Below are 25,288 nucleotides of genomic sequence, written 5' to 3'. Positions count from 1 at the left end.
TTTATTTATTTGATTGGTGTTTTACGCCATACTCAAGAATATTTCACTTATACGACGGCGGCCTGCATTATGGTGGGTGGAAACCGGGCAGAGCCCGGGGGAAACCACGACCATCCGCAGGTTGCTGGCAGACCTTCCCACGTACGGCCGGAGAGGAAGCCAACATGAAGTTAAGAATATAAGGAACAGGGTTACCCCAACTGATGTATACATAACCAGCTTCAGATATTTATGATCATACACTGTAAAAAGTATAGGAGTCATGCGTAACAGCAGTATCATACACAGCTAGCAATGTGTAATACACATATCACCATTTTACTTAATAATACTGTAAAAGTACTAAGTCTTGTTCTGATAATCGTGTCTTCTCAGATCTCTTTGCAACAACACCATTATTCCCACACACTTGCAACACCTCAGCTTACTTCATCACGGCGAGCTAAAAATGTAAGTATGTAAAGATGTTTTACTTGCATGGCCGTTTTTGGCCTTAATTTAGACTTAAACATGCAGTTTTCCACGTGTTTTCCTCCAGAATGGTTCATCGCGTTGAATGGAAATTTGGTACACGGCTTAATCCTATTAAGTCCGAGTATCGGATAGCTACAGCATGTCAGAATTTTGGCCGTTTCAGACTTACACATTTTTCCACATATTTTGTTGTTAAAATAGGTCATTTTGCTGAACTGAAACTTGATACATGGCTTCAGATAATGTTTGAGCGTGGAACTATTTTACAACAAAATTATGGCAGATTTTGTCCTGTTGTGGCCACACTGTAGCTATTATTCCATTGGCTCTAACGGGTTTGTGGGCTTGTATTGCTCTCGCAGTACGTTCAGGGTGCTTGTTGCATATAACTGTTGCTCGGTTTTTTTTTGAGTCACCTATACTTTGGCAGACCGCTTATAAAGGAGACATTGGAGCGGAATCACAATAATCTATTAAATGGGCAGAAACTTAGAGCTGCATGTACAACTGTATTAATTTATTTACATGTACTTAACTGTTGTTTTCTGCCGTACTCAAGAATATTTCATTTATATGATGGTCAGCACTATGGTGGGAGAAAACCGGGCATGGCCTGAGGGAACCCACGACCATCTGCAGGTTGCTGCCAGACCTTCCCACATAAGGCCTGTGAGGAAGTCGGCATGAGTTGGACTTGAACCCACAGCAGCCACATTGGTGAGAGGCTACTGGATCATTAAGCTAACCAAATAAGCCTCCCCCCATTTTAATAAGAATTCTTTATACATAGATGTATATTCATGTTAAATAACAATCTTTTTGACCACAAATTATTCATGATCTTTTGTGCCATTTTTACACGTAGTAGTAACAAGACTCGACACCAAATTTTAATAAGAAAAACTCTTGGTACCAAGTTTTAATATCAAGCTCCTACCAAAATGCAGTAACAATCTTTTTGTACTTTTAACAACAACAGTTTTGTACTATTTTTAATAACAATAATTTGCATCACAGATTAAGGAACAGTTTTTGTGCCACTTTGGTGAATCTTTTGCACCCAATTACAAGAAAATTCTCTGTAACCATTTTCAATGATGATTGCTTCCAATGTCATATGTTAATACTGTACACTGTAATATGTGTGATGGTTCAAAATTACATTAAATTCAGAAATATATACATATATATCAAAATTTAACCTGACTTACAGTCTAATCAGTAATTAACCAGAGTTAGAAATAAGTGTTCAGTTTTTACATTTTAAAATATTTATTCGATCACCTGTCACTATGTCCAACCAGCCTGAGTGGTTATAGAATCTTTTTAACCAGTACTGGGACAGGACTTTGTACTGACAACATCATATTTTGTATTCAGAAAACAATGTCCTGTATTCACAAAAATCACATCCAGCATTGACAAAATCAGGTGCTGTACTCACAAAACCGTGTCCTGTATTCACAAAATCAAGTCCTGTGTTCACAAAACAATGTCCTTTACTCACAAAATAATGTCCTGTATTACAAAAATGATATTACAAAATCATGTAATATATTCGCTATACCAAGTCCTGTTTTGACAAAACTACGTCCTGCATTCACAAAATGATGTCCTGCATTCACAAAATTATGTCCTGTAATCACAAAATCATGTCCTGCACTTACAAAACAATGTGGTACATTCACAAAACCATGATGTCCCATAGATTTACCTCTACTACAGTTTTATATTCTTAAAAATACAGAGCAAGATTGGAGTGAGTGAAAGAGTGAGTGTTTGGGGTTTAATGTCGTGCTCAACAATTGACTGATCCTGGATCTACCGCTCCTGAAGCAGACGCTCTACCAACTGTGCTATCAAGGTGTGTAAGATTGGAAGACATTCATTTATGAATTGTTCATAGTTTTCAACATGAATAAAATTATCTAACTTTTAGATTATCATTTACTAGCAGTGGTAAGAATCTGGTAGACATAGATATATGACTAGATGTATATTAATATCAAATTTACTTTACACAAAACAAGCAAACCTATTATCTTCTTCTACTTATCAATACATTTTTTTATTGCCATGAATTAATTGCTCTCTCATCTTTCAAGTCAAAATATGGCTTATTTAATCTAATCAGAACTCAATATACCGCTAGACAAGAGTACTGTCACTGAAAACTTCTAATCCATCCAACATGAAAACTAATTTTAATTTATAATGACGCTTGGAGCTTGGCACTTAGGTCCACCATATTGGTAACCATAGTGACTGCCTGGCAAAGTTTGGTTCATGAGGTAGTAATATCGTTCCCGTAACAGGAATGCTGCGGCCTTTGGCTGGCGTTGCCGTGTCAACACACCCTTCTTGTTGCCAACAACACGGGTTATACCTAATAAAATATTAATGAAATATCTTATTTTCTACTTTTATGTCACAATTTTAGTCCAGAAAGATGCTAGTCATCTATGCTTTACAATTTAGAAAGGTAAACAGGAGAATTACTGGTTGCATGTAAATCATCATTTTGTGGTTTAAAATATTAAACTCTTTATTTTATATATTGTTGGTGTTTTGTCAGTTTTCTTTTTTAATAACAGCATGATATTCACTTTTGCCTGTTACATTCTCATAAACCTCAATTTGACAACTGGTCTTGAGGTTGACATACCCAGTAGGTGAATCTGCTGAGCCTTTACCTGTGTGAGAAAGTGAGCAAAGTTCCATACCATCTCTCCCACCATAAAGACTGCTCTCATCTGGTCACACACCCTGACAGTCAGGTACGTGTAGGTTTACCTGGTGAACCCTTACCTTGATCTGAGAGAAAGTCAGCAAAGTTCCATACCATCTCTCCCACCACAAAGTCTGCTCTCATCTGGTCACACACCCTGACAGTTAGGTACATGTAGGTTTACCTGGTAAACCCTTACCTTGATCTGTGGGAAAGTCAGCAAAGTTCCATACCACCTCTCCCACCATAAAGTCTGCTCTCATCTGGTCACACACCCTGACAGTTAGGTACATGCAGGTTTACCTGGTGAACCCTTACCCTGATCTGTGGGAAAGTCAGCAAAGTTCCATACCACCTGTCCCACCATAAAGTCTGCTCTCATCTGGTCACACACCCTGACAGTTAGGTACATGCAGGTTTACCTGGTGAACCCTTACCTTGATCTGTGGGAAAGTCAGCAAAGTTCCACACCACCTCTCCCACCATAAAGTCTGCTCTCATCTGGTCACACACCCTGACAGTCAGGTACATGTAGGTTTACCTGGTGAACCCTTACCTTGATCTGTGGGAAAGTCAGCAAAGTTCCATACCACCTCTCCCACCATAAAGTCTGCTCTCATCTGGTTAAACACCCTGACAGTTAGGTACATGTAGGTTTACCTGGTGAACCCTTACCTTGATCTGTGGGAAAGTCAGCAAAGTTCCATACCACCTCTCCCACCATAAAGTCTGCTCTCATCTGGTCACACACCCTGACAGTCAGGTACATGCAGGTTTACCTGGTGAACCCTTACCTTGATCCGTGAGAAAGTCAGCAAAGTTCCATACCACCTCTCCCAGCATAAAGTCTGCTCTCATCTGGTTAAACACCCTGACAGTCAGGTACATGTAGGTTTACCTGGTGAACCCTTACCTTGATCTGTGGGAAAGTCAGCAAAGTTCCATACCACCTGTCCCACCATAAAGTCTGCTCTGATCTGGTTAAACACCCTGACAGTTAGGTACATGTAGGTTTACCTGGTGAACCCTTACCTTGATCCGTGAGAAAGTCAGCAAAGTTCCATACCACCTCTCCCACCATAAAGTCTGCTCTCATCTGGTCACACACCCTGACATGTAGGTACATGTAGGTTTACCTGGTGAACCCTTACCTTGATCTGTGGGAAAGTCAGCAAAGTTCCATACCACCTCTCCCACCATAAAGTCTGCTCTCATCTGGTCACACACCCTGACAGTCAGGTACATGTAGGTTTACCTGGTGAACCCTTACCTTGATCTGTGGGAAAGTCAGCAAAGTTCCATACCACCTCTCCCACCATAAAGTCTGCTCTCATCTGGTCACACACCCTGACAGTCAGGTACATGCAGGTTTACCTGGTGAACCCTTACCTTGATCTGTAAGAAAGTCAGCAAAGTTCCATACCATCTCTCCCACCAAGAAATCTCCTCTCAGCTGGTCAAATACCTTGTGGTATTCCCCCATAAAATCCCGCTGGTACTCCTCAGTAAAAACAAAGGATGGGTCCTGTTGGCGAGAGAAACATGACAATTTTTAATTTCAAAGCTTATTAATGGAGAAGACACGTTAAATATCAATCAAATACGATTGAAAAGAGTATGAATTTCCTTGCAGGTGCATGCCATAAAATAAATTCTAATATATATCTCAAGATGATAAATTATAAATAAAGTCAGCGCCAACATCCGCTGTGGGCGACTCCATTTTGCCTAAAAACTAGTCCTGAAGTCTTCTGTGTTTGGAGGTGAATTGCTGCTGGAAACTGCCGCAGTGCAGTTTGTACATGGACACAGACCCCCATTACAACTTCCGTTTTTTCAGTAGGGACGATTGTAGTTCTATGTGTTTTAGGGTGTAAAGTCTTTTTTTGCTGTCAGCCTGCCGTTTTTGGGGTACAGGTGCATGCTTGGTTTCAAAATGACGGAAATTGTCTAAGCTTTGAGCAGGTATGAGTTTTAATGAGGAAAGTTTGAAATTCTGGGCGAGAGGACACAAGGAGACAGGTGGTGATGAGGCTGCGAGTGACGTCCCCTTGGCGTTGCTAGGCACCCCTCCCAGCTGCCGGCATGGAAAGGTCCAGATTTTGACGGTCAACCTATGTCAAGATTTTTATGGCTTCTTTCTCACAGGCTGGGCCAGGTATGCACCAAAGCTTATTCGCCTCGGAATGTTTGGGACTGAGCTACAGCGCTAAACGTTAACACTGTCGCTTATGGAAAACTAATGGAGGTCTGTGGCCACATTTCCGGTAGAAGTCTTCTTCCGAGAAGGTTGCAAACAGTATAGTTCGTTTTCCGCTTGACGATCGGGAAGCCGGAATGTTGGACATAGGTTCCAAGTTTACACGGACAAGCTGGCAGTTTTAACGACTCTCATTGGCTGAGAGGCGACACCCCCCTAGCATAAATGATAGGGTGTTAAAGATGGAGGACGCGATTTATGCCAGCTTTGCCGTTTTCAGACCTTACGTGTATGCAGCGGAAAAGTCGCAAAATTATCCAGCAGGCACCACCAGATAGAAACAAATGCGCTCTTTTTAGCATATAGTGTCATGTTTTTAAGTTTTCTTTGCCTCTAAAAGAGGGTGGGTTGTGGCTAAGTGGACTTTCAATCTTCAGGACACACTGGATGCAGGATTTATTCTGGATTTGAACAGGGAATCTGTGGATTCCTTCCATTCTTACTGTTCAAGAGGCCTAGGTGACCAACAATGTACAACGCTAGTGAGACCATTTGTGATTGTCAGGTGTCAGCTAGTTGGGGTAATCCAAACTCCAGTGTCGTGTTCTGGTGTTAGCTTACCCTATGCAGGCCTGGAATGGTGTCAGCTCCATACTCTGTAACAATCATCGGCTTTCCGAACTTCTGGTACCAGCTGCGTAAGTTATGCCTGAGTTGCAGACCGATGACCTCTGTGTGACCTGTATCACTGTACCAACCATAGTACTGGTTCACACAGACAATGTCAACATACTGAGCCTGAAATATAACAAGGTATGGTAAAGTACATATAATGAGATGTGACATTATGGCAAAGCTGTAATAGATCACAGATCACAATCAGAAAGTGTTAAATATGTGGAACATTCCCAGAATTTTTGTTAAAGTAAACATTTTTAAAGCACATGCTCAATGTTTCTTCAACATGTATAATAATACTGAAATCAGATAGGAATATATTTTATAACACTGAAATCTTAATATCAAAAATAAAAATATTTATGTACTCATTAATATGTACATATGTGAGTTTAATACAATACATGCTTTTAAACAGTCAATATATTAAGATCATTAAACACTGCAGATATTGTTCATTCATTAGTAAATTAGGGAAAAAGCTTGAAAGCATTGTTCAAAGAGACTGTTAGGTGGAGAATACATAAAAATTACATAAACTTCAGACGAAAGAGTGTGAGAAGTTAGTTGTATGTGTGGTTTTCAATATTTTTCTGATTTTTCTTTACAGAGAAAAAGACACATGATTTTTTTACATGTATGGTAGGCAGTTGGGACCACTTCTTGATATATATTGTTTTTTTTAATAATGTGGATGTAACACATTTCATACACACATTTGTACTAGAATTAGTCTTGTCAGCCAAGAAACATGTTCATCCTGGATTTTGATAATATTTATATTTTTAATATATTCATAAATACTATCATAATTTAGATTAAATGCATGTGTTTGGATATAAACAATAAATTTACATTTAAATAAATTTATTAGACAAGCATCACATCCTTATTTAGGATATTATTATGCAAAGAAAATATATAGGAAGAGGTTGTCCCAAATACTCTCTGCCCGTGCCCCTGCCCTATCCAGATACCATACTATATATTATTTGGAAATATTTCCAAATACCCTTTTCTCCTGCAATAAAAAATAAAAACAAAAATATGTAAGACCATATTTGCAAAGAACTTTTCACACTTTCATATGATTTTACCATCATTTCCTTCTCCTTTTAGCAAACAAAGCTAGGTGAGTAAAGTGCAAAACATAGGATAACCAAGCAAAGCCGGTGCATGCATGTGCAATCCAGAGCATGACAAGGAAACTAAGAGTGGAAAGCAAGGCTATAATGCAGCACTGAAATGGGCATCACAAGTTCGGGAAACAATCTATCATTGCCACGAAAAGGAAACTTATCAATGAAAGGGGCATCGTTTGCATGAAATGGGAACCTTCTGTGAAGTATTCAAATGACCATCATGAACATGAAAAGAAAACCTATCATTTGTATGAAAAGATGGGCATCATGGGGTATGGAAGGAAAGCCTATCACTGGGTGGAAAAAAGAAACCCATCACTAAAATGGGCATCATGGGTATGGAAGGAAAGCCTATCAATGGGTAGAAAAAGAAACCTATCACTGAAATGGGCATCGTGAATATGAAAGGAAAACCTATCAATTGGTAGAAAAAGAAACCTATCACTGAAATGGGCATCATGGGTATGGAAGGAAAGCCTATCAATGGGTAGAAAAAGAAACCCTTCACTTAAATGGGCATCATGAGTATGGAATGAAAGCCTATCAATGGGTAGAAAAAGAAACCCATCACTGAAATGGGCATCATGAGTATGAAAGGAAAGCCTATCAATGGGTAGAAAAAGAAACCCATCACTGAAATGGGCATCATGAGTATGAAAGGAAATCCTATCAATGGGAAGAAAAAGAAACCCATCACTGAAATGGGCATCATGAGTATGGAAGGAAAGCATATCAATGGGTAGAAAAAGACACCCATCACTGAAATGGGCATCATGAGTATGGAAGGAAATCCTATCAATGGGTAGAAAAAGAAACCCATCACTGAAATGGGCATCATGAGTATGGAAGGAAAGCCTATCAATTGGCAAAAAAAGAAACCCATCACTGAAATGGGCATTACGAATATGGAAGGAAAGCCTACCTCTGGGTAGAAAAAGAAACCAATCACTGAAATGGGCATCATGAGTATGGAAGGAAAGCCTATCAGTGGGTAGAAAAAGAAACCCATCACTGAAATGGACATCATCAGTATGGAAGGAAAGCCTACCTCTGGGTAGAAAAAGAAACCCATCACTGAAATGGGCATCATGAGTATGGAAGGAAAGCCTACCTCTGGGTAGAAAAAGAAACCTATCACTGAAATGGGCATCATCAGTATGGAAGGAAAGCCTACCTCTGGGTAGAAAAAGAAACCAATCACTGAAATGGGCATCATGAGTATGGAAGGAAAGCATATCAATGGGTAGAAAAAGAAACCAATCACTGAAATGGGCATCAGGAGTATGGAAGGAAAGCCTACCTCTGGGTAGAAAAAGAAACCTATCACTGAAATGGGCATCATGGGTATAAAAGGAAAGCCTACATCTGGGTAGAAAAAGAAACCCATCACTGAAATGGGCATCATGAGTATGGAAGGAAAGCCTACCTCTGGGTAGAAAAAGAAACCCATCACTGAAATGGGCATCATGAGTATGGAAGGAAAGCCTATCAATGGGTAGAAAAAGAAATCCATCACTGAAATGGGCATCATGAATATGGAAGGAAAGCCTATCAATGGGCAGAAAAAGAAACCCATCACTGAAATGGGCATCATGAGTATGGAAGGAAAGCATATCAATGGGTAGAAAAAGAAACCCATCACTGAAATGGGCATCATAAGTATGGAAGGAAAGCCTATCATTGGGTAGAAAAAGAAACCCATCACTGAAATGGGCATCATGAGTATGGAAGGAAAGCCTATCAATGGGTAGAAAAAGAAATCCATCACTGAAATGGGCATCATGAATATGGAAAGAAAGCCTATCAATGGGTAGAAAAAGAAACCCATCACTGAAATGGGCATCATGAGTATGGAAGGAAAGCATATCAATGGGTAGAAAAAGAAACCCATCACTGAAATGGGCATCATAAGTATGGAAGGAAAGCCTATCATTGGGTAGAAAAAGAAACCCATCACTGAAATGGGCATCATTAGTATGGAAGGAAAGCCTATCAATGGGTAGAAAAAGAAACCTATCACTGAAATGGGCATCATGAGTATGGAATGAAAGCCTATCAATGGGTAGAAAAAGAAATCCATCACTGAAATGGGCATCATGAGTATGGAAGGAAATCCTATCAATGGGTAGAAAAAGAAACCCATCACTGAAATGGGCATCATAAGTATGGAAGGAAAGCCTATCATTGGGTAGAAAAAGAAACCTATCACTGAAATGGGCATCATGAATATGGAAGGAAAGCCTATCAATGGGCAGAAAAAGAAACCTATCACTGAAATGGGCATCATGAGTATGGAAGGAAAGCCTATCAATGGGTAGAAAAAGAAACCCATCACTGAAATGGGCATCATGAGTATGGAAGGAAAGCCTATCAATGGGCAGAAAAAGAAACCCATCACTTAAATGGGCATCATGAGTATGGAAGGAAAGCCTATCAATGGGCAGAAAAAGAAACCCATCACTGAAATGGGCATCATGAGTATGGAAGGAAAGCCTATCAATGGGTAGAAAAAGAAACCCATCAATGAAATGGGCATCATGGGTACTGGTGATCATTAAAAATGGAAACATGTCATAGTCATAGCGAAAATGACACCTAGCATGTACATGAAAAAAAAACTTATCACAGGAGTTGTGTTGTGGAGAGTGAGGTGTCCTGTGTTGTAGAAGGCAAGGTGTCCTGTTCTCTGGAAGATGAAGTGTCCTGTGTTGTAGGTGAGATATCCTGTGTTGTGGAAGTTCAGGTGCCCTGTGTTGTAGAAGGTGATGTCTTGTGTTGTTAAAGTTCAGGTGCCTGGCATTGTAGAAGGTGAGATGTCTTATATTGTGAAAGTTCAGGTGCCCTGTGTTGTAGGTGAGATGTCTTGTGTTGTGGAAGTTCAGGTGCCCTGTGTGAGGTGTGAAGGTAAGGTGTCCAGTGTTGTGGAAGATGGGGCCTCTTGTGTTGTGGAAGATGAGGCATCTTGTGCTGTGGATGGTGAGGACTCTTGTGTTGTGGATGGAGAGGCATCTTGTGTTGTGGATGGTGAGGTGTCTTGTGTTTTGGAAGGTGAGGCATCTTGTGCTGTGGATGGTGGTTGTGGAAGGTGAGGCATCTTGTGTTGTGGATGGTGAGGCATCTTGTGCTGTGGATGGTGAGGCATCTGTTGTTGTGGATGGTGAAGACTCTTTGTGTTGTGGATGGTGAGGACTCTTGTGCTGTGGATGGTGAGGACTCTTGTGTTGTGGATGGTGAGGCATCTTGTGCTGTGGATGGTGAGGCATCTGTTGTTGTGGATGATGAAGACTCTTGTGTTGTGGATGGCGAGGCATCTTGTGCTGTGGATTGTGAGGACTCGTGCTGTGGATGGTGAGGACTCGTGCTGTGGATGGTGAGGACTCTTGTGTTGTGGATGGTGAGGACTCTTGTGTTGTGGATGGTGAGGCCTCCTGTGTTGTGGATGGTGAGGCATCTTGTGCCGTGGATGGTGAGGCATCTTGTGTTGTGGATGGTGAGGCCTCCTGTGTTGTGGATGGTGAGGCATCTTGTGCCGTGGATGGTGAGGACTCTTGTGTTGTGGAAGGTGAGGCATCTTGTGTTGTGGATGGTGAGGCATCTTGTGCTGTGGATGGTGAGGCATCTGTTGTTGTGGATGGTGAAGACTCTTTGTGTTGTGGATGGTGAGGCATCTTGTGCTGTGGATGGTGAGGACTCTTGTGTTGTGGATGGTGAGGCATCTGTTGTTGTGGATGGTGAGGTATCCTTTGATGTGGAACGTGAGGTGTCCTTTAACATGGAAAGAAAGGTGTCCTGTGTTGTGGGAAACTGTTGTGTCCAGCATTGTGAAGCAGAGACGGTGAAGAGAGCTACTGATAGCATCAAGCTGCCTCCAAGCTTTTTTCATTTCAGAGTCAGCTCATCAGAACTGTGAAGCTGAAATGTTGACATAAACGGCCATTTGTCAACTTACAGCATATTCTGTCTCATACCCTTTGTTATTGACATACACTACTGGTCGGCTGGGGTCAAGGTCGCGGGTGTGACCAATCACTGCTCTGCAGAATAGATCAAACCTTTCAAATTTACTATTTAAAAATATATGTTAATAATGCTTGACTATTCATGAGTCAATTTTGAAATATCCACACATGAATTGACAAATCTGAAACCAGTCATGAGACGATGTGTGCACTCTAGGGATAGCTACTGAGCATGATTTAACTATCCCGATAGTATTGCATAGCTATATCGATAGTTTTTTTTCACTATAAGCAATTCAATTAGGGGTCCACCCTAGTATCCTAGCGGAACACTTCTTGAAATCCTTCTGATTATTACTGTTATTATTTTTCTTGGTCCAGTCGTAAAATTGCACTATCTCCAAAACTGATAAAGGTAGAAAACCCGAAGTTTTGAGTTTAATAAGAAACATATGATGCAATTTTTCACTTTTTCTGCTGTTTTACCAGTCACATGATTTAGCAGCCATTTTGAATAGGGGCAATATTGATAAGCTAAAAAAAAATCTTCTTCTTGATGAAGTCGAGATAAACATTTCGTTTTTTTTTCCTTTTTTCCCTACCCATATTGTAAAACACTTATATTGGCTGAAAAATTGGTTAATTTTTAAAACTGTTTAAAATCAAGAAACAAACACACTATCTGGTGACCACTGACATCACAATTACAAATCTGCAAGAACTATTTTTGTACTTAGTGTTGATTTTATGTTTTGAAATAAAAACAAAAATTTGACAAAACCGTCTTAGTTAATTAACACAGGAGCTTAGTGCTAAAATGCATGAAACAGCACTGTGACAATGTATTCTTTCTGTCTTCTGCTGTCGGGCACCAATGGCCCATGACACATAGAATATCTGTATGAACCCAGACTATCAGCTTCAGTCACAGCTACATCCTGACCTTTGTGTCCATGGTACCAGGAATATCTGTATGAACCCAGACTATCAGCTTCAGCCACAGCTACACACTGACCTTTGTGTCCATGGTACCTGGAATATCTGTAATGAACCCAGGCTATCTGCTTCAGCCACAGCTACACAGACCTTTGTACCCATGGTACCTGGAATATCTGTGTGAACCCAGACTATCAGCTTCAGCCACAGCTACACAGACCTTTGTGCCCATGGTACCTGGAATATCTGTATGAACCCAGACTATCAGCTTTAGCCACATCTACATCCTGACCTTTGTACCCATGGCACATAGAATATCTGTATGAACCCAGACTATCAGCTATAGCCACATCTACATCCTGACCTTTGTACCCATGGCACATAGAATATCTGTATGAACCCACCAATCAGCTTCAGCCACAGGGGCATCCTGACCTTTGCACCCATGGTACCTGGAATATCTGTATGAACCCACCAATCAGCTTCAGCCTCAGGTGCATCCTGACCTTTGTACCCATGGCACATAGAATATCTGTATGAACCCAGGCTATCAGCTTCAGCCACAGCTACACAGACCTTTGTACCCATGGTACCTGGAATATCTGTGTGAACCCAGACTATCAGCTTCAGCCACAGCTACACAGACCTATGTACCCAAGGTACCTGGAATATCTGTGTGAACCCAGACTATCAGCTTCAGCCACAGCTACACAGACCTTTGTACCCATGGTACCTGGAATATCTGTGTGAACCCAGACTATCAACTTCAGCCACAGCTACACAGACCTTTGTACCCATGGTACCTGGAATATCTGTATTAACCCAGGCTATCAGCTTCAGCCACAGCTACACACTGACCTTTGTGTCCATGGTACCTGGAATATCTGTAATGAACCCAGGCTATCTGCTTCAGCCACAGCTACACAGACCTTTGTACCCATGGTACCTGGAATATCTGTATTAACCCAGACTATCAACTTCAGCCACAGCTACACAGACCTTTGTACCCATGGTACCTGGAATATCTGTATTAACCCAGACTATCAACTTCAGCCACAGCTACACAGACCTTTGAACCCATGGTACATGGAATATCTGTATGAACCCAGACTATCAGCTTCAGCCACAGCTACACAGACCTTTGTACCCATGGTACCCGGAATATCTGTATGAGCCCAGACTATCAGCTTCAGCCAGAGGTAAAAAACAGGTGTGCCCTATCCTTTTTGCCCATAACCGCTGAAATATCAGGGTGAACCCAGAGTCTTTGAATGAACAACCATTTCAACAAAGGTTAACGATCTAGTTTCATTAATAGGGATGTATTATTATCACATTATATATGTATTTTAATATTCAGGTATGGAACAATGTGAGAGTAGATACCTAGTCCTGGGGGTTCTCAAGATATCTAAACTTTGTAGGCTGTGAAATGACATGGACCTGGCCCATGGATTTTACCCTATGGTCATGTCCTAAGAAAAGCTGGTACGTTGGAAAACAATCGACAAGACATCGAAAAAGGTAGGGACTTTAAGGCTGTCAAAAGTGGGCAATATAGAGCCTCCAAAATGGCACCTGTAAACAGTGATGCAAGTTAGGTTCAAATATTACATACATGGGTCACAAGCTTGGGGGTCCTCAGCATTAAAAAAGCTGTGATAGTCAAAGCAGTGCAACATGAACGGTATCCTCTACATTGCACAAAAAGCTGTGCTGTCCAATAAAAGTACATTAGCAAACATGCTATGCAGTGCAAAACTGCATTACAATCATAGGAACACAAAACTGTTGAATTCAAGGGAGTTCTTTTCTTGCACTTACAGCATGATCACTGCTATAACTCTGATCACTCACAAACACAACAGGTCTGGTGGGGTCAAGGCTCCTTGTGTGGCCAATGACAGCCCTGCATGCAAAACATAGCCCATAAATATTCATGACACGATACATGCATAATGTAAAGATAAGCAGAATCCATTCTTGATACTTCATGAGTAAAGTGTAATCGTCAGAAAGTAGCCAATCCATGCTTAATGATTCATGACATCAAGTAAAGTGTAAAGGTCAGAAAGTAGCCAACCCATGTTTGATCGATTCATGACATCAAGTAAAGTGTAAAGGTCAGACAGTAGCCAATCCATGCTTGATGATTCATGACATCATGTAAAGTGTAAAGGTCAGACAGTAGCCAATCCATGCTTGATGATTCATGTATGACAACATGTATTAATTCATAAAAAAGTTTTGTTGAACTGTTTGTGTGGGTTGATTAATACATTTAAAAGCAGGAGACATTACACTGAATTGAACATAATTTTACTAGCAGAGAGTGAAAACTGAATGTATACATATATGTGTGTGTAGAAAATGTACAGTACTAAGGGGAAATACATGCAAGATGTTAATTCCAAACCATTCACCATCTTATCTTGTGATTTCAGGGATTAAAATGCTTAAAAGTAGATGAACAAATTTCAGTTTCTATATAACTGGCGTAATTTTTGTCTTGCACCATGCAGTGGTTAGCATTTGTACAAGGTCTAGCTATTTGAGGCTGGTTTCCTGGTTACAGGAGCAATTTTACTACTACTGAATCCAGGCATGAAGTGCACTTAGGTGTATTAAACTGTATTCTATAATTCAAAGGCAAAATGTGCTTGTTAGTTTTTCTCACAGCATGCAGAGGCAGCTATTTTTCAAACAAAAAGCAAAGAATCCAAAACAAACTCACAAAACCCAATATTTACTGCATCAAGCAACTTAAAGACTTCAGTCATAAATGGTAAGTTGTTAAAAAGCCACACTTAAAACAGGAAGGACCTCAAATTGAGGTTGGAACACTATTGTTCAGTAAAGAATTGGTGTACAAATTTGAAAATTCCAAGAGTAAAACATTTTAATTGTAGCTTTGCTTAACTTTTTGACTTAAGTCTTATTAGACAATACATGTGAGAGAATTAGATTATTGGAGGTACCTTTACAAATGCAGTTCAAACTTACAGCTTTGTCAGTTTTAAAAGTACTGCCACCTCCTATGGCAAACACAATAGGTCGGGTCAGGTCAAGGTCACGAGTGTGACCAATCACAGACCTGTGTGACAGGAAATCAAAATTTGATTTCACTGATTGGTGGATTGATGAAGTAAAAAGGAGAAGTCTTCCTGGATATTTAACCGAAACCTGAGTGAAATTAATAATCAGTTTGAAAGAGGAAGAGGCAGAACAAAAACACGCCCTGTCTAGTCTAACATACACAATACATTATTAATATCAACATGTTTTGATGAAGTGAAAAAATGGAACAGCTAGGCTGACATGGATCAAACTTCACAAAAGAGTCTTTAGTGATCCTACATGTATGTGGTGGGCGGATCAGCTGGAATCCAACAAAATGTGGGACTTGAAAAATTTCTGACAAAAATGCCACATCAATATCACAACACATGCAATACTGATGATTTTATAGGCACTTGTCCAAACTCACAATTTGCTTTGAGCGGATCATGCAAAGACAATGAGGGGAAAGTACAACAGTCAGCAGCCGTGTGGGATTTCGTTTTTTTTGTTTTACACTACAACACTCTACAGAAATTATGAATAACTACTATAATAGTACAAGTCATGTTCAAGGCATCATTAATATCTAAAGTGTACACGAAGGTCTTGATGAAAATAATAAATCATTTCAGGAGTCATAATTATTCAATCATCAAGCCAGTGAAAGTGGCCATTTCAAGATAACTGAAATATGATTGACTCTGCTGAAAAGCTTTATTTGTATTTGTATAAAACTTTTCTTCCAGCTCACTGAAGAAAACAGGGCATCAGCCATTATAAGAATGATATTGCTGAAAAGAAAAAGAATTAGTATTTGTATAAGGAATTTCTTTCAGCTCAAAGAAGAAAACAGAGAATATAGCCTACATGAATGACTTTGCTGACAAGTTATAGTTTTAATATTTGTATAACTAATTTCTTTCAGCTCACAAAAGAAAAATAAAGCATAGCCTACACAATATTGTGTTGCACGACAGTCTGTGAGTGTTACAATCTATAGCTTTATTGTTAGAGACATGGGTTAATTAATTGATTCTGCTGTTATCACATAAATGTTACAATAATTAGGCCACATGGTTATAAGAAGAACTACAAAATCCAGAATAATTTGATTCCCAAAAGATTTGTGGAAGTGTGACCTGGGTTTCAAACCTTATACCATGTGACAATGACTGTGTTTATACCAAAAGGAAAGAACCTTCATATATTGGGTGCATACGCTCAATGTCAGCATTTATCAAGTGATCGTTCTGCGGATGGTCATGGGTTTCCCCCAGGCTCTGCTCGGTTTCCTCCCACCATAATGCTGGAAACAAATAAGTGAAATATTCTGGAGCATGGCGTAAAACTCCAATTCAAATAAATACATAAATAAATAATTCAAGTGATCATCAGGAAACATATATCACACATTGTAAGTAACTTACAGTATAAAATATGCAAAGAGCTGCCAGCCAATCAACAGTCTCAAGGGCACTATGAGTTATGTCATTTAAAACAATCGTAGCTTTCATGGCCGCCTGCTTTTAGAGTGCTAGCGCAGCACAATGACCTAGGAGCCTCTCACCATCAAAGCAGTTTCTACAAGTTCAAGTCCAGCTCATGCTGAGTTCCTCTCATGGGAAGGTCATACAGCAACCTTCTCATGTTTGTGGGTTTTTCGCAGGCTCTGCCCAGTTCGCTCTCACCATAATACTGGCCACATAAGACCGTCCATTCCAATAAAATATTCATTCTAGACAAGATTGTCAAAATCAGGTAAGATATGTTCGCAATATTAAAAATATCAAGAAATGAAACCTTTATTTCAGAGTTTCTTTCCTCTTGGCTTACGTCAAATGCACATATACTTGTGGAACACCTCATTTTTTTAATAGCAAGTGTTACCATAGTTACATTTAGGCCACATCAAGTTAAACTGTTGTTTTACGGGCAGAATAAATCTTTTTCCAGGGGAGGGTATAAAAATAAAACTTAAAAATGGTATCATTTATGGGTAACATGGACTGTTGCAGCAATTTTGTCCTGTTAAAGACAAATTTACCTGATTGGAAAGCTTTGAAAAACTGGACATTCCTAAAAATATCATGATGAAACAAAATAAAAAGGTGGATTTCCAGTTTTATTCCATTTTGGGGTTTTTAGCGTCGGTTTTCTTGTAAATCTCAAAATGAAATTGGAATCTTACTTGAAGTAAGGTCCTGCGATGGGCTTGTTAGAGGCTGGCTCATTGGCCACAGACCAGATGATCACAGCAGGACGGTTTTTGTCGCGTCGCACCAGTTCCTCCATGACCTCAAGGTGGTGCGCAAGAGACGCGTTACTGAAGTTGTCATCTCTGCAAAATGTTAAGTAAATAATGCATACAACAGAGAAATAGAGCCTATTTAAAACTTTCAGAGCATTACTGTGATATGCTGACGCCACTCACTGTGCTATGCTAACGCCACTCACTGTGCTCTACTGACGCCACTCACTGTGCAATGCTCACTCACTGTGTTATGCTGACGCTTCTCACTGTGTTTTGCTGACACCACTCATTATGTTATGTTAACACCACTCGTGTTAATGCTGACGCCACTCACTGTGTTATGCTTACGCTACTCACTATGTTATGCTGACGCTACTCACTGCGATAAGCTGACAATACTGATTGTGTTATGCTGATGCCATTCACTGTGTTATGCTGACACTACTCACTGTGTTATGCTGACCCTACTCACTGTGTAATGCTGCCACTACTCACTGTGTTATGCTGACCCTACTCACTGTGTAATGCTGACACTACTCACTGTGTTATGCTGACACTACTCACTATGTTATGCTGACGCTACTCACTGTGTAATGCTGACCCTCCTCACTGTGTAATGCTGACCCTACTCACTGTGTAATGCTGACCCTACTCACTGTGTAATGCTGACACTACTCACTATGTTATGCTGACGCTACTCACTGCGATAAGCTGACAATACTGATTGTGTTATGCTGACCCTACTCACTGTGTAATGCTGACACTACTCACTGTGTTATGCTGACCCTACTCACTGTGTTATGCTGACCCCACTCACTGTGTAATGCTGACACTACTCACTGTGTTATGCTGACCCTACTCACTGTTTTATGGTGACACTACCCACTGTGTCATGGTGACACTACTCACTGTGTTATGCTGACACTACTCACTGTTTTATGGTGACACTACCCACTGTGTTATGGTGACACTACTCACTGTGTTATGCCTACACCTGGACTCTCATCTATAATGGCCACACCTTGACGATCTGCCTGATCCAAGATCTCCTCAGCGTATGGATAATGAGATGTCCTGAAACAGTTAGCACCTAACCATTTCAGCATGTTGAAGTCTTTGGCAATGAGGGCAAAATCCAAGCCCTTTCCACGAATCTGGCAAACAGAAAAAAAAATAAACCTCACTTATGACAATAAAGCAGAGCATGACATTGTTCTTCAATGGTTTTTTCTGGAGTTTGATAGTGGCTACATCATCTACATAGATCTGACTTTCAATATAATAAAATAATTACTTTCACTTTAGTTTTTAGGTGAAAATAATGTGACTGATATGTGCGTATGGAATCTGTTAATGGTCTGATCTAAAATACATGTAGTTCATTGTGTGGGATGTCAAAAAAAAAAGACATAAAACATTACATTACAGAGCAGTGACGACAGTGTGATAACTGGCAAATGGTGGCATATTTTACTGATGAAATCTTGCCTGTTGTCAATTTACATGTACGATTTTATTCTGACAGCTCATGTACTAAAAACTAGCACTCTATGTACATTTGTTTACTTAACAGTTTTTCAGCCATATGATGCCGAGGGGTCTGTGTCTTCTTGTAACAGGGCAAGCCGACAAAGTGCTGCCAACACTGAAGTATCATGCTGAAGACACCAGACATGACACCCTACCCAGTCACATTATACTGACACCAGACCAACCAGTCTTGTTCCCTTGTTCTAACCTCACAGTGCTGAGTGTCACACAAGGCAGCAACAAGTGCCAACTCTTTCATATGACCCGACCCGGAGTAGCAATGTATGTGCTCCCGAGCACATCACACAACTTTGTCCACACTGCAGTTTCTTCTCATCCAAACTGGTAGCCAACACAACTCACATCAGAGTCTTCGTGCTTGGCCACGCCATGACAGTAGAATGGCTTCCCATTGATCAGCAGTTGTTTTGAGGTGACGCTCACTGTCCTGATCCCAAAAGGCAGTCTGTAAATGTCTGTGTCGCTGCCAGAGGTGAGGGTGACCTGCCAACATAGGAGAGACCTTTAAAAATGGTACTAAATTACATTTTGCTTTCTTTTTTCAAATTGTTAAAACTTTACCCATATAGGTGCACACTCAAAAAATTAATTATTTTTCATTTTTAACAAAAGCATTGTTGTCTGAGTGATGCTAGAGTGTATTCTGTTTTTATAACATAGTACTTTGTCATATTCAACATACTATCCTGTTAGCCTAATAGAATCTTTATGTTGAATTATTAGAATATGTGCGTTACCTTTTTCATTATTAGTAAACTTAGACCCGTTATTATTACGTATTAGATATGTATATAAAAAAATTCATCACTGACAAAACTACGTGTGTGGGACAAGTATTAAATAAACAAAATCCATCAATAACTTAAAGTAACGCACCATTTTAACGCATTGACAGGAATTCATTTCAAAAATTTACAAACCCAACAAAGAAAGTAAAACAATTAAAACTATACCAAGAAATACCTTGAATGTGTACAGATAGGCTGGAGTGGAGCTCATGGTGTACGGCCACCAGAGTTTAGCATTGGACACTGTCAACTTGCCCGAAACACCAGACCCTGAGGCAACTTGCTGACCGTTAGCGTCTTCTATCACCACTGCAACTGTGGCTCCGGAAGCTGCAGCTGGGACAACAGTGTAATTGACCATTCCTGAAAACCAGAATAAAACCAGTATTAAAATTTTATTTGTAAATGCAATTGGTGCTTTCTGATATGATGAAGAATATTTCTGTTAAATGTCTGGTAGTGAGACTTCTCCTTGATAAAACCTGGCAGAACCCTGACAAAAAACCTCCACCTCCTCACACCCTATAAATACCAAAGTCAATACCCAACTGACAAGAGGTAGATTTGAACCTGAGACCTCATAATCATTCCTCTAGAATGTAGATGTTTGTGTTCCGTGACCAGTTGATCAGCTACAAGAGACACCGGCCACCATCACATGACATGTTGAAATTCGTATTACACCATTGAAAATGCATGAATACAGTGTAAATCATATCACTTCTTCAATAAACAAATTAACAAATAAAATTGGGTTCAGGCGACAATAAACAAATCTAAAAATGGAACAGAAAAAAAAAATTAAAATCCATCTTAAGTTTTCATCTTGTCCAATCTTAATATTTTTTCCAGTCCTGTAAATATGTCAACAAGAAAAATTGTTGAGGCAGTCTACATTTCCCACTGATGATTTTAAATTTTTTTTAAAAATTGTTGTACACTCTTATGACCTTGCAAACAGATTTATGATGCCCATAAAAAACTTTTAATCGATGTGTCCTTACTAAATAATGAACCAATCACAAACATTCCCTACCATTGGCTCCAGATACTGTAGTTGTTATGGTGATGTCGTCAACATAGTTGTTAGGTGTGGCATAGACGCGGACTGACCGGTGAATCCCCGCGTAGTTAAAGAAATCAAACTGTAAATTCTGCACAAAGTACCCAGGTGGATACCTAAGGTGGGGCAGAGACAAAATAGCCTGCTTTAAATTAATGCAATTTTTTTCTGAATTTATTGTTTGATATCAACAGGTAGATAATAAAACAATCATGAGGGTGAAGCAAAAGATTACACTCAAGGGAAGACTGTATGGAATGTTAAACAAACCATTCAAGGTTGAGAAGAATTCATCCTCTGCAAGAACCACAGTAATCCACTCAGATCATCCACATGAGTCATGTAGCAGACCATCCACATGAGTCATGTAGTAGACCATCCACATGAGTCATGTAGCAGACCATTCACACGAGTCATGCAGCAAACCATCCACATGAGTCATGTAGCAGACCACTCACACGAATCATGCTGCAGACCATTCACATGAGTCATGTAGCAAACCATCCACATGAGTCATGTAGCAGACCATTCACATGAGTCATGTAGCAGACCATCCACATGAGTCATGTAGCAGACCATTCACATGAGTCATGTACCAGACCATTCACATGAGTCATGTAGCAGACCATCCACATGAGTCATGTACCAGGCCATTCACACCAGTCATGTAGCAGACCATTCACATGAGTCATGTACCAGACCATTCACATGAGTCATATAGCAGACCATTCCCATGAATCATCAAGAAAACCATCCACATGAGTCATGAAGTAGACCACTCACATGAGTCATGGAGCAGACCAACCATATGAGTCATGGAGCAGACCATCCACATGAGCCATGTAGCAGACCATTCACATGAGTGATTTAGCAGACCATCCACATGAGTCATGTAGCAAACCATCCACATGAGTCATGTAGCAGACCATTCACATGAGTCATGTAGCAGACCATCCACATGAGTCATCAAGAAGACCATCCACAAAATTCATAATCAATTTCACGATAACTTTAACTAGCCACTTTCAATGTTTGGCCTCAGCTGAATACTGATTTGTATTAATTGTGACTGACATTTCTAAAACTTTTTCTTCAGTAAGTCCATAGTGGAGGTATACATCAAGGTTAAACTGCAACACTGCCATGCCGCTAGCATGTTTCTAGCTTGCAAGCCACAAGCAACCTTCTAGCATCCCATAACCATTCCACACCTATATCTGGTTTGCATTTCGAGTTTCTGCAATGGTCTGTGGATAATGATGACCATGCAGTTAACCTTCCTTGCCATTCCACAGCCACTTCACTATCACTCAAGAGTTAAGCTCACCACAAGCAAACCATAGATAAAGTACAGGCAAACCACAGACAGCCTAGTGACAAGCTACCACTACTTGGGACCAGATCATTGTCAATTATACATTCAAATGATTTTTTTTATTTATTTGATTGGTGTTTTATGCCGTACTCAAGAATATTTCACTTATACGATGGTGGCCAGCATTATGGCGGGTGGAAACCGGGAACAGCCCGGAAGAAACCCACGACCATCCCCAGGTTGATGCGAGACCTTCTCAGGTACGGCCGGAGAGGAAGCCAGCATGAGCTGGACTTGAACTCACAGCGACTGCATTGGTGTGAGGTTCCTGGGTAATTACGCTGCACTAGCACACTAAAAAAACTGCGCCATGGAGGCCCCTCCTTCAAATGAAAGTTATTTTTATAACATGCACATATTTCTCTTACTTCTAAAACATTACTCTTGAGTTTGATTCCATGAAGACAATTCTGATACAGGATTTTAGAGTTCATTTCTCGACCCTGGAAACTAATTGTAAACCCCCTGTACCAAAAACTAAGCGTTTGATTGTGGACAGATTAACAATTTTTGGCTAGAAATCAGAAATCAGATATGGCTTTGGAGAATGAGCTTGTAGAGTTTTTTTCAGATGCAAACAGAATATACACATGTACCCATAGCTCACAAGAATACAGAACATACACATTTCAACAGTTCAGAACAGTCTTGAATGTCAACAGCTAGATTACCTATTTGGGTCATTTTGATACTTTATAGTCCCTGGCGGTAGCGTGGTAGGGGTCAGTGTGTTGTTGACAGCTACTGTTATCAGATTAGGCCCCTTGAAATTGACGTAAGAGTTCACCTGTGCTTCAAAGGGTAGGTGACCTCCCACATGAGACATTACCTGTTTAGAGTTGATCCACTGAAATAAATTAATGGGTCAAATATATAGGTTTGTGGTCTGATTTTTATTTCACAGGATGAAATGAAGTAAAATCTGGAAAAGCAGTTGACCACACCTTAAGGTCCTCAAAACACATACAGTATTGGTGAATGATATTAGCATTTACAGTTTTACACATATACAGCCTTGTTTTAAGTTAGTTTATTTATATATTTATTTGATTTGTCCAATGACCATCTGCAGGTTGCTGCCAGACCTTCCCATGTACGGCCGGAGAAAGCCAGCACGAGCTGGACCTGAACTCAGAGCAACCATATTGGTGGGAAGCTCCTGGGTCATTGTGCTGTGCTAGTGTGCTAAACCACTTAGCCACTGAGGCCCCAGTTTTTTCAACACAATGTATGCAAATGAGTTTAAATGACAATGCCTGGTGAAACTGTCAATATCTTTTATGCCTAAATTTTTCAGCGTGAAATTATGGTATACTTGTCTTAATTTTGGCATTTTAATACTTTTGTCTAAGTATTTCACACACAAAATAATGTATGACCTGACAATAACAACATGAATCTTTCACATTTTACAATATTTTTGTTTCCATGGCAACTGATAACCAAACTAATAATTCTAGAGATTAAATATCTGAACTTATAGTGCCCGATTATTTGCCAGTTACAATCCATTAATAGCATACATATATCAGATATATGAGTTTAGTATTGTGTATTTGTAAACAGCCCTAGCCTTTAACAAAAATCTTAAGCTTCATAAATGTAAGTATATCAGAATTTTAAGTCCCTAAAACATGATGATTTTCTCACCACAATAGTGTTGTAATGTGCGCTGTCAATTCGAAGAACCACGCGTTTGTTCATCCAATCAGAGGACACAAAAAACTCCCTGTCATACCAAACCCAGCCAACGAAATCCCGCAACTGCTTGTCCTGTGTGATGTCATTAAAGCTGGAAGGAACGGGCATGGGGATGACTGGGCCTGACTGTGAAGAAAAAACATACCACCAATTCCTTCATCAAATGCAAGCCTGGAAATAATTTTTAAGTTGGTGCAGGACATAACAGGCAAATGTTCCAGTTACCAGACTTTCTTAAAAAGTTACTATGTCATTTTTATGGCACATTTTTCCTGTGCCAAACAGCTGATCCCTGACAAAATACTATTTGGTGCTAAACACCCTCATTGTGCTACACCTTATTTCCAGACTTGTATTTATTTGTTGATTAATGCTACACCACCAACCTTTGGCAAGTACCGGTAACTGGAGATAAACTTTGTCATGTGTAAAGTGCACAGATTTGCACACCATATTGGTGGCAAAAAAGTTCATCCCATCTCCGACTAATATGGTGTGCATATCTGTTGAACTAAAAGTTGTCTTCACCAACATTAGACTGCGCAGTTGCTCTTATCAGAATGAACATAGGGGCCTACTATGGATGGAATAAAACGACCAGGTCAGAGAGTACGTTGAAACAATCCAAAAATGGAATAGAAATATAACTGATAATCCAGCTTTTTATTTTGTCCAACATTGATCATGTTGATGTTTTTATGGTTTTCTTGGTTTTCCAGGCTTACCGATCATGCAAATATGTCCGACAGAAAAATAACAATTAATATTGGTGTGGTCTTGTGATCAAGGCGATTCTACAAAAATAATACAAATGGAATAAACATATAAATGAAAATCTATCTTCTTTGTTCGTGCGGTTTTGATTTGTTTATGCTTTTCTTGTTTGTAGATCTTTCCGATCAAACACACGTCTTCAAAAGGAAAATTTGCTTGGACAGTCCATTAACAAATTAAATGATTTTTAACTTTTATTTTTTACGTTTATACTCTTTCTTCCGACAATGGGGAAAAAAGATTTATCACGTAAAACAACAATTTAAACTGATATGGCCTAACAGTCAGGCCGTTCTAACAGCTAGGCAGCTTGCGCCCTCCGCAGGCATCTTACTTGACGTAACCGTCCTGCAAACCACTGCTTGTCGAAGCCCATGTTCCGTGACGGAGACATGTCCGCCCGAAAATCCCACATTCCATTCAGCTCGTTGATCTGCCGACTCTCCGATTCTCGTGGATAGAGCATTCCCCCTTTCACAGCAGATGCATCTTGGATACAAGCACAAGCCGCTAAAATTACCACGGCAACAAATTTCGCTGCAGGCATCTTTTCCGCCATTTTCATCTCGCGCCAACCGTATCACATGACATGTCAGCTGATCGGCCGG

General features: G+C 39.9%; 2 protein-coding genes across 4 annotated transcripts in view; both read right to left on the bottom strand.

Annotated features, from left to right (window-relative positions):
* The window catches only part of LOC135476539 (uncharacterized), a 324,624-nt gene that overhangs the window by 45,490 nt on the left and 253,846 nt on the right, over window positions 1–25,288 (bottom strand). The window lies entirely within an intron of this gene.
* LOC135476270 (beta-glucuronidase-like) lies at window positions 1,389–25,175 on the bottom strand. Of its 2 annotated transcripts, none has more exons than XM_064756250.1 (12): window positions 25,015–25,175; window positions 23,856–24,032; window positions 22,877–23,052; window positions 20,804–20,946; window positions 19,943–20,130; window positions 19,322–19,462; window positions 18,407–18,582; window positions 17,366–17,515; window positions 15,121–15,211; window positions 6,024–6,200; window positions 4,592–4,727; window positions 1,389–2,860 (listed from the first exon to the last, which is right to left on the bottom strand). In XM_064756250.1, the coding sequence occupies exons 1-12, from the start codon at window positions 25,144–25,146 to the stop codon at window positions 2,679–2,681; spliced, it is 1,869 nt and encodes a 622-aa protein (XP_064612320.1). In that variant the 5' UTR covers window positions 25,147–25,175; the 3' UTR covers window positions 1,389–2,678. The 2 variants fall into 2 exon arrangements, with proteins under 2 accessions (XP_064612320.1, XP_064612321.1); XM_064756251.1 differs by lacking the exon at window positions 15,121–15,211 and adding an exon at window positions 11,172–11,256.

The sequence above is a fragment of the Liolophura sinensis genome, chromosome 10 (assembly GCF_032854445.1).
Source record: "Liolophura sinensis isolate JHLJ2023 chromosome 10, CUHK_Ljap_v2, whole genome shotgun sequence".
NCBI lineage: Eukaryota > Metazoa > Mollusca > Polyplacophora > Chitonida > Chitonidae > Liolophura > Liolophura sinensis.
This window is presented reverse-complemented; position numbering and strand designations above follow the sequence as displayed.

Bases quoted from the DNA above. Each gene is read 5' to 3' on its own strand.
- LOC135476270 (XM_064756250.1), bottom strand. From the start codon at position 25,146: ATGCTCTATCCACGAGAATCGGAGAGTCGGCAGATCAACGAGCTGAAT. The intron at 20,947-22,876 runs GTAATCTAGCTG...GCCCCACCTTAG, and splicing joins TATCAAAATGACCCAAATAG to GTATCCACCTGGGTACTTTG. The intron at 15,212-17,365 runs GTAAGATTCCAA...CCTGTCACACAG, and splicing joins ATCGCAGGACCTTACTTCAA to GTCTGTGATTGGTCACACTC.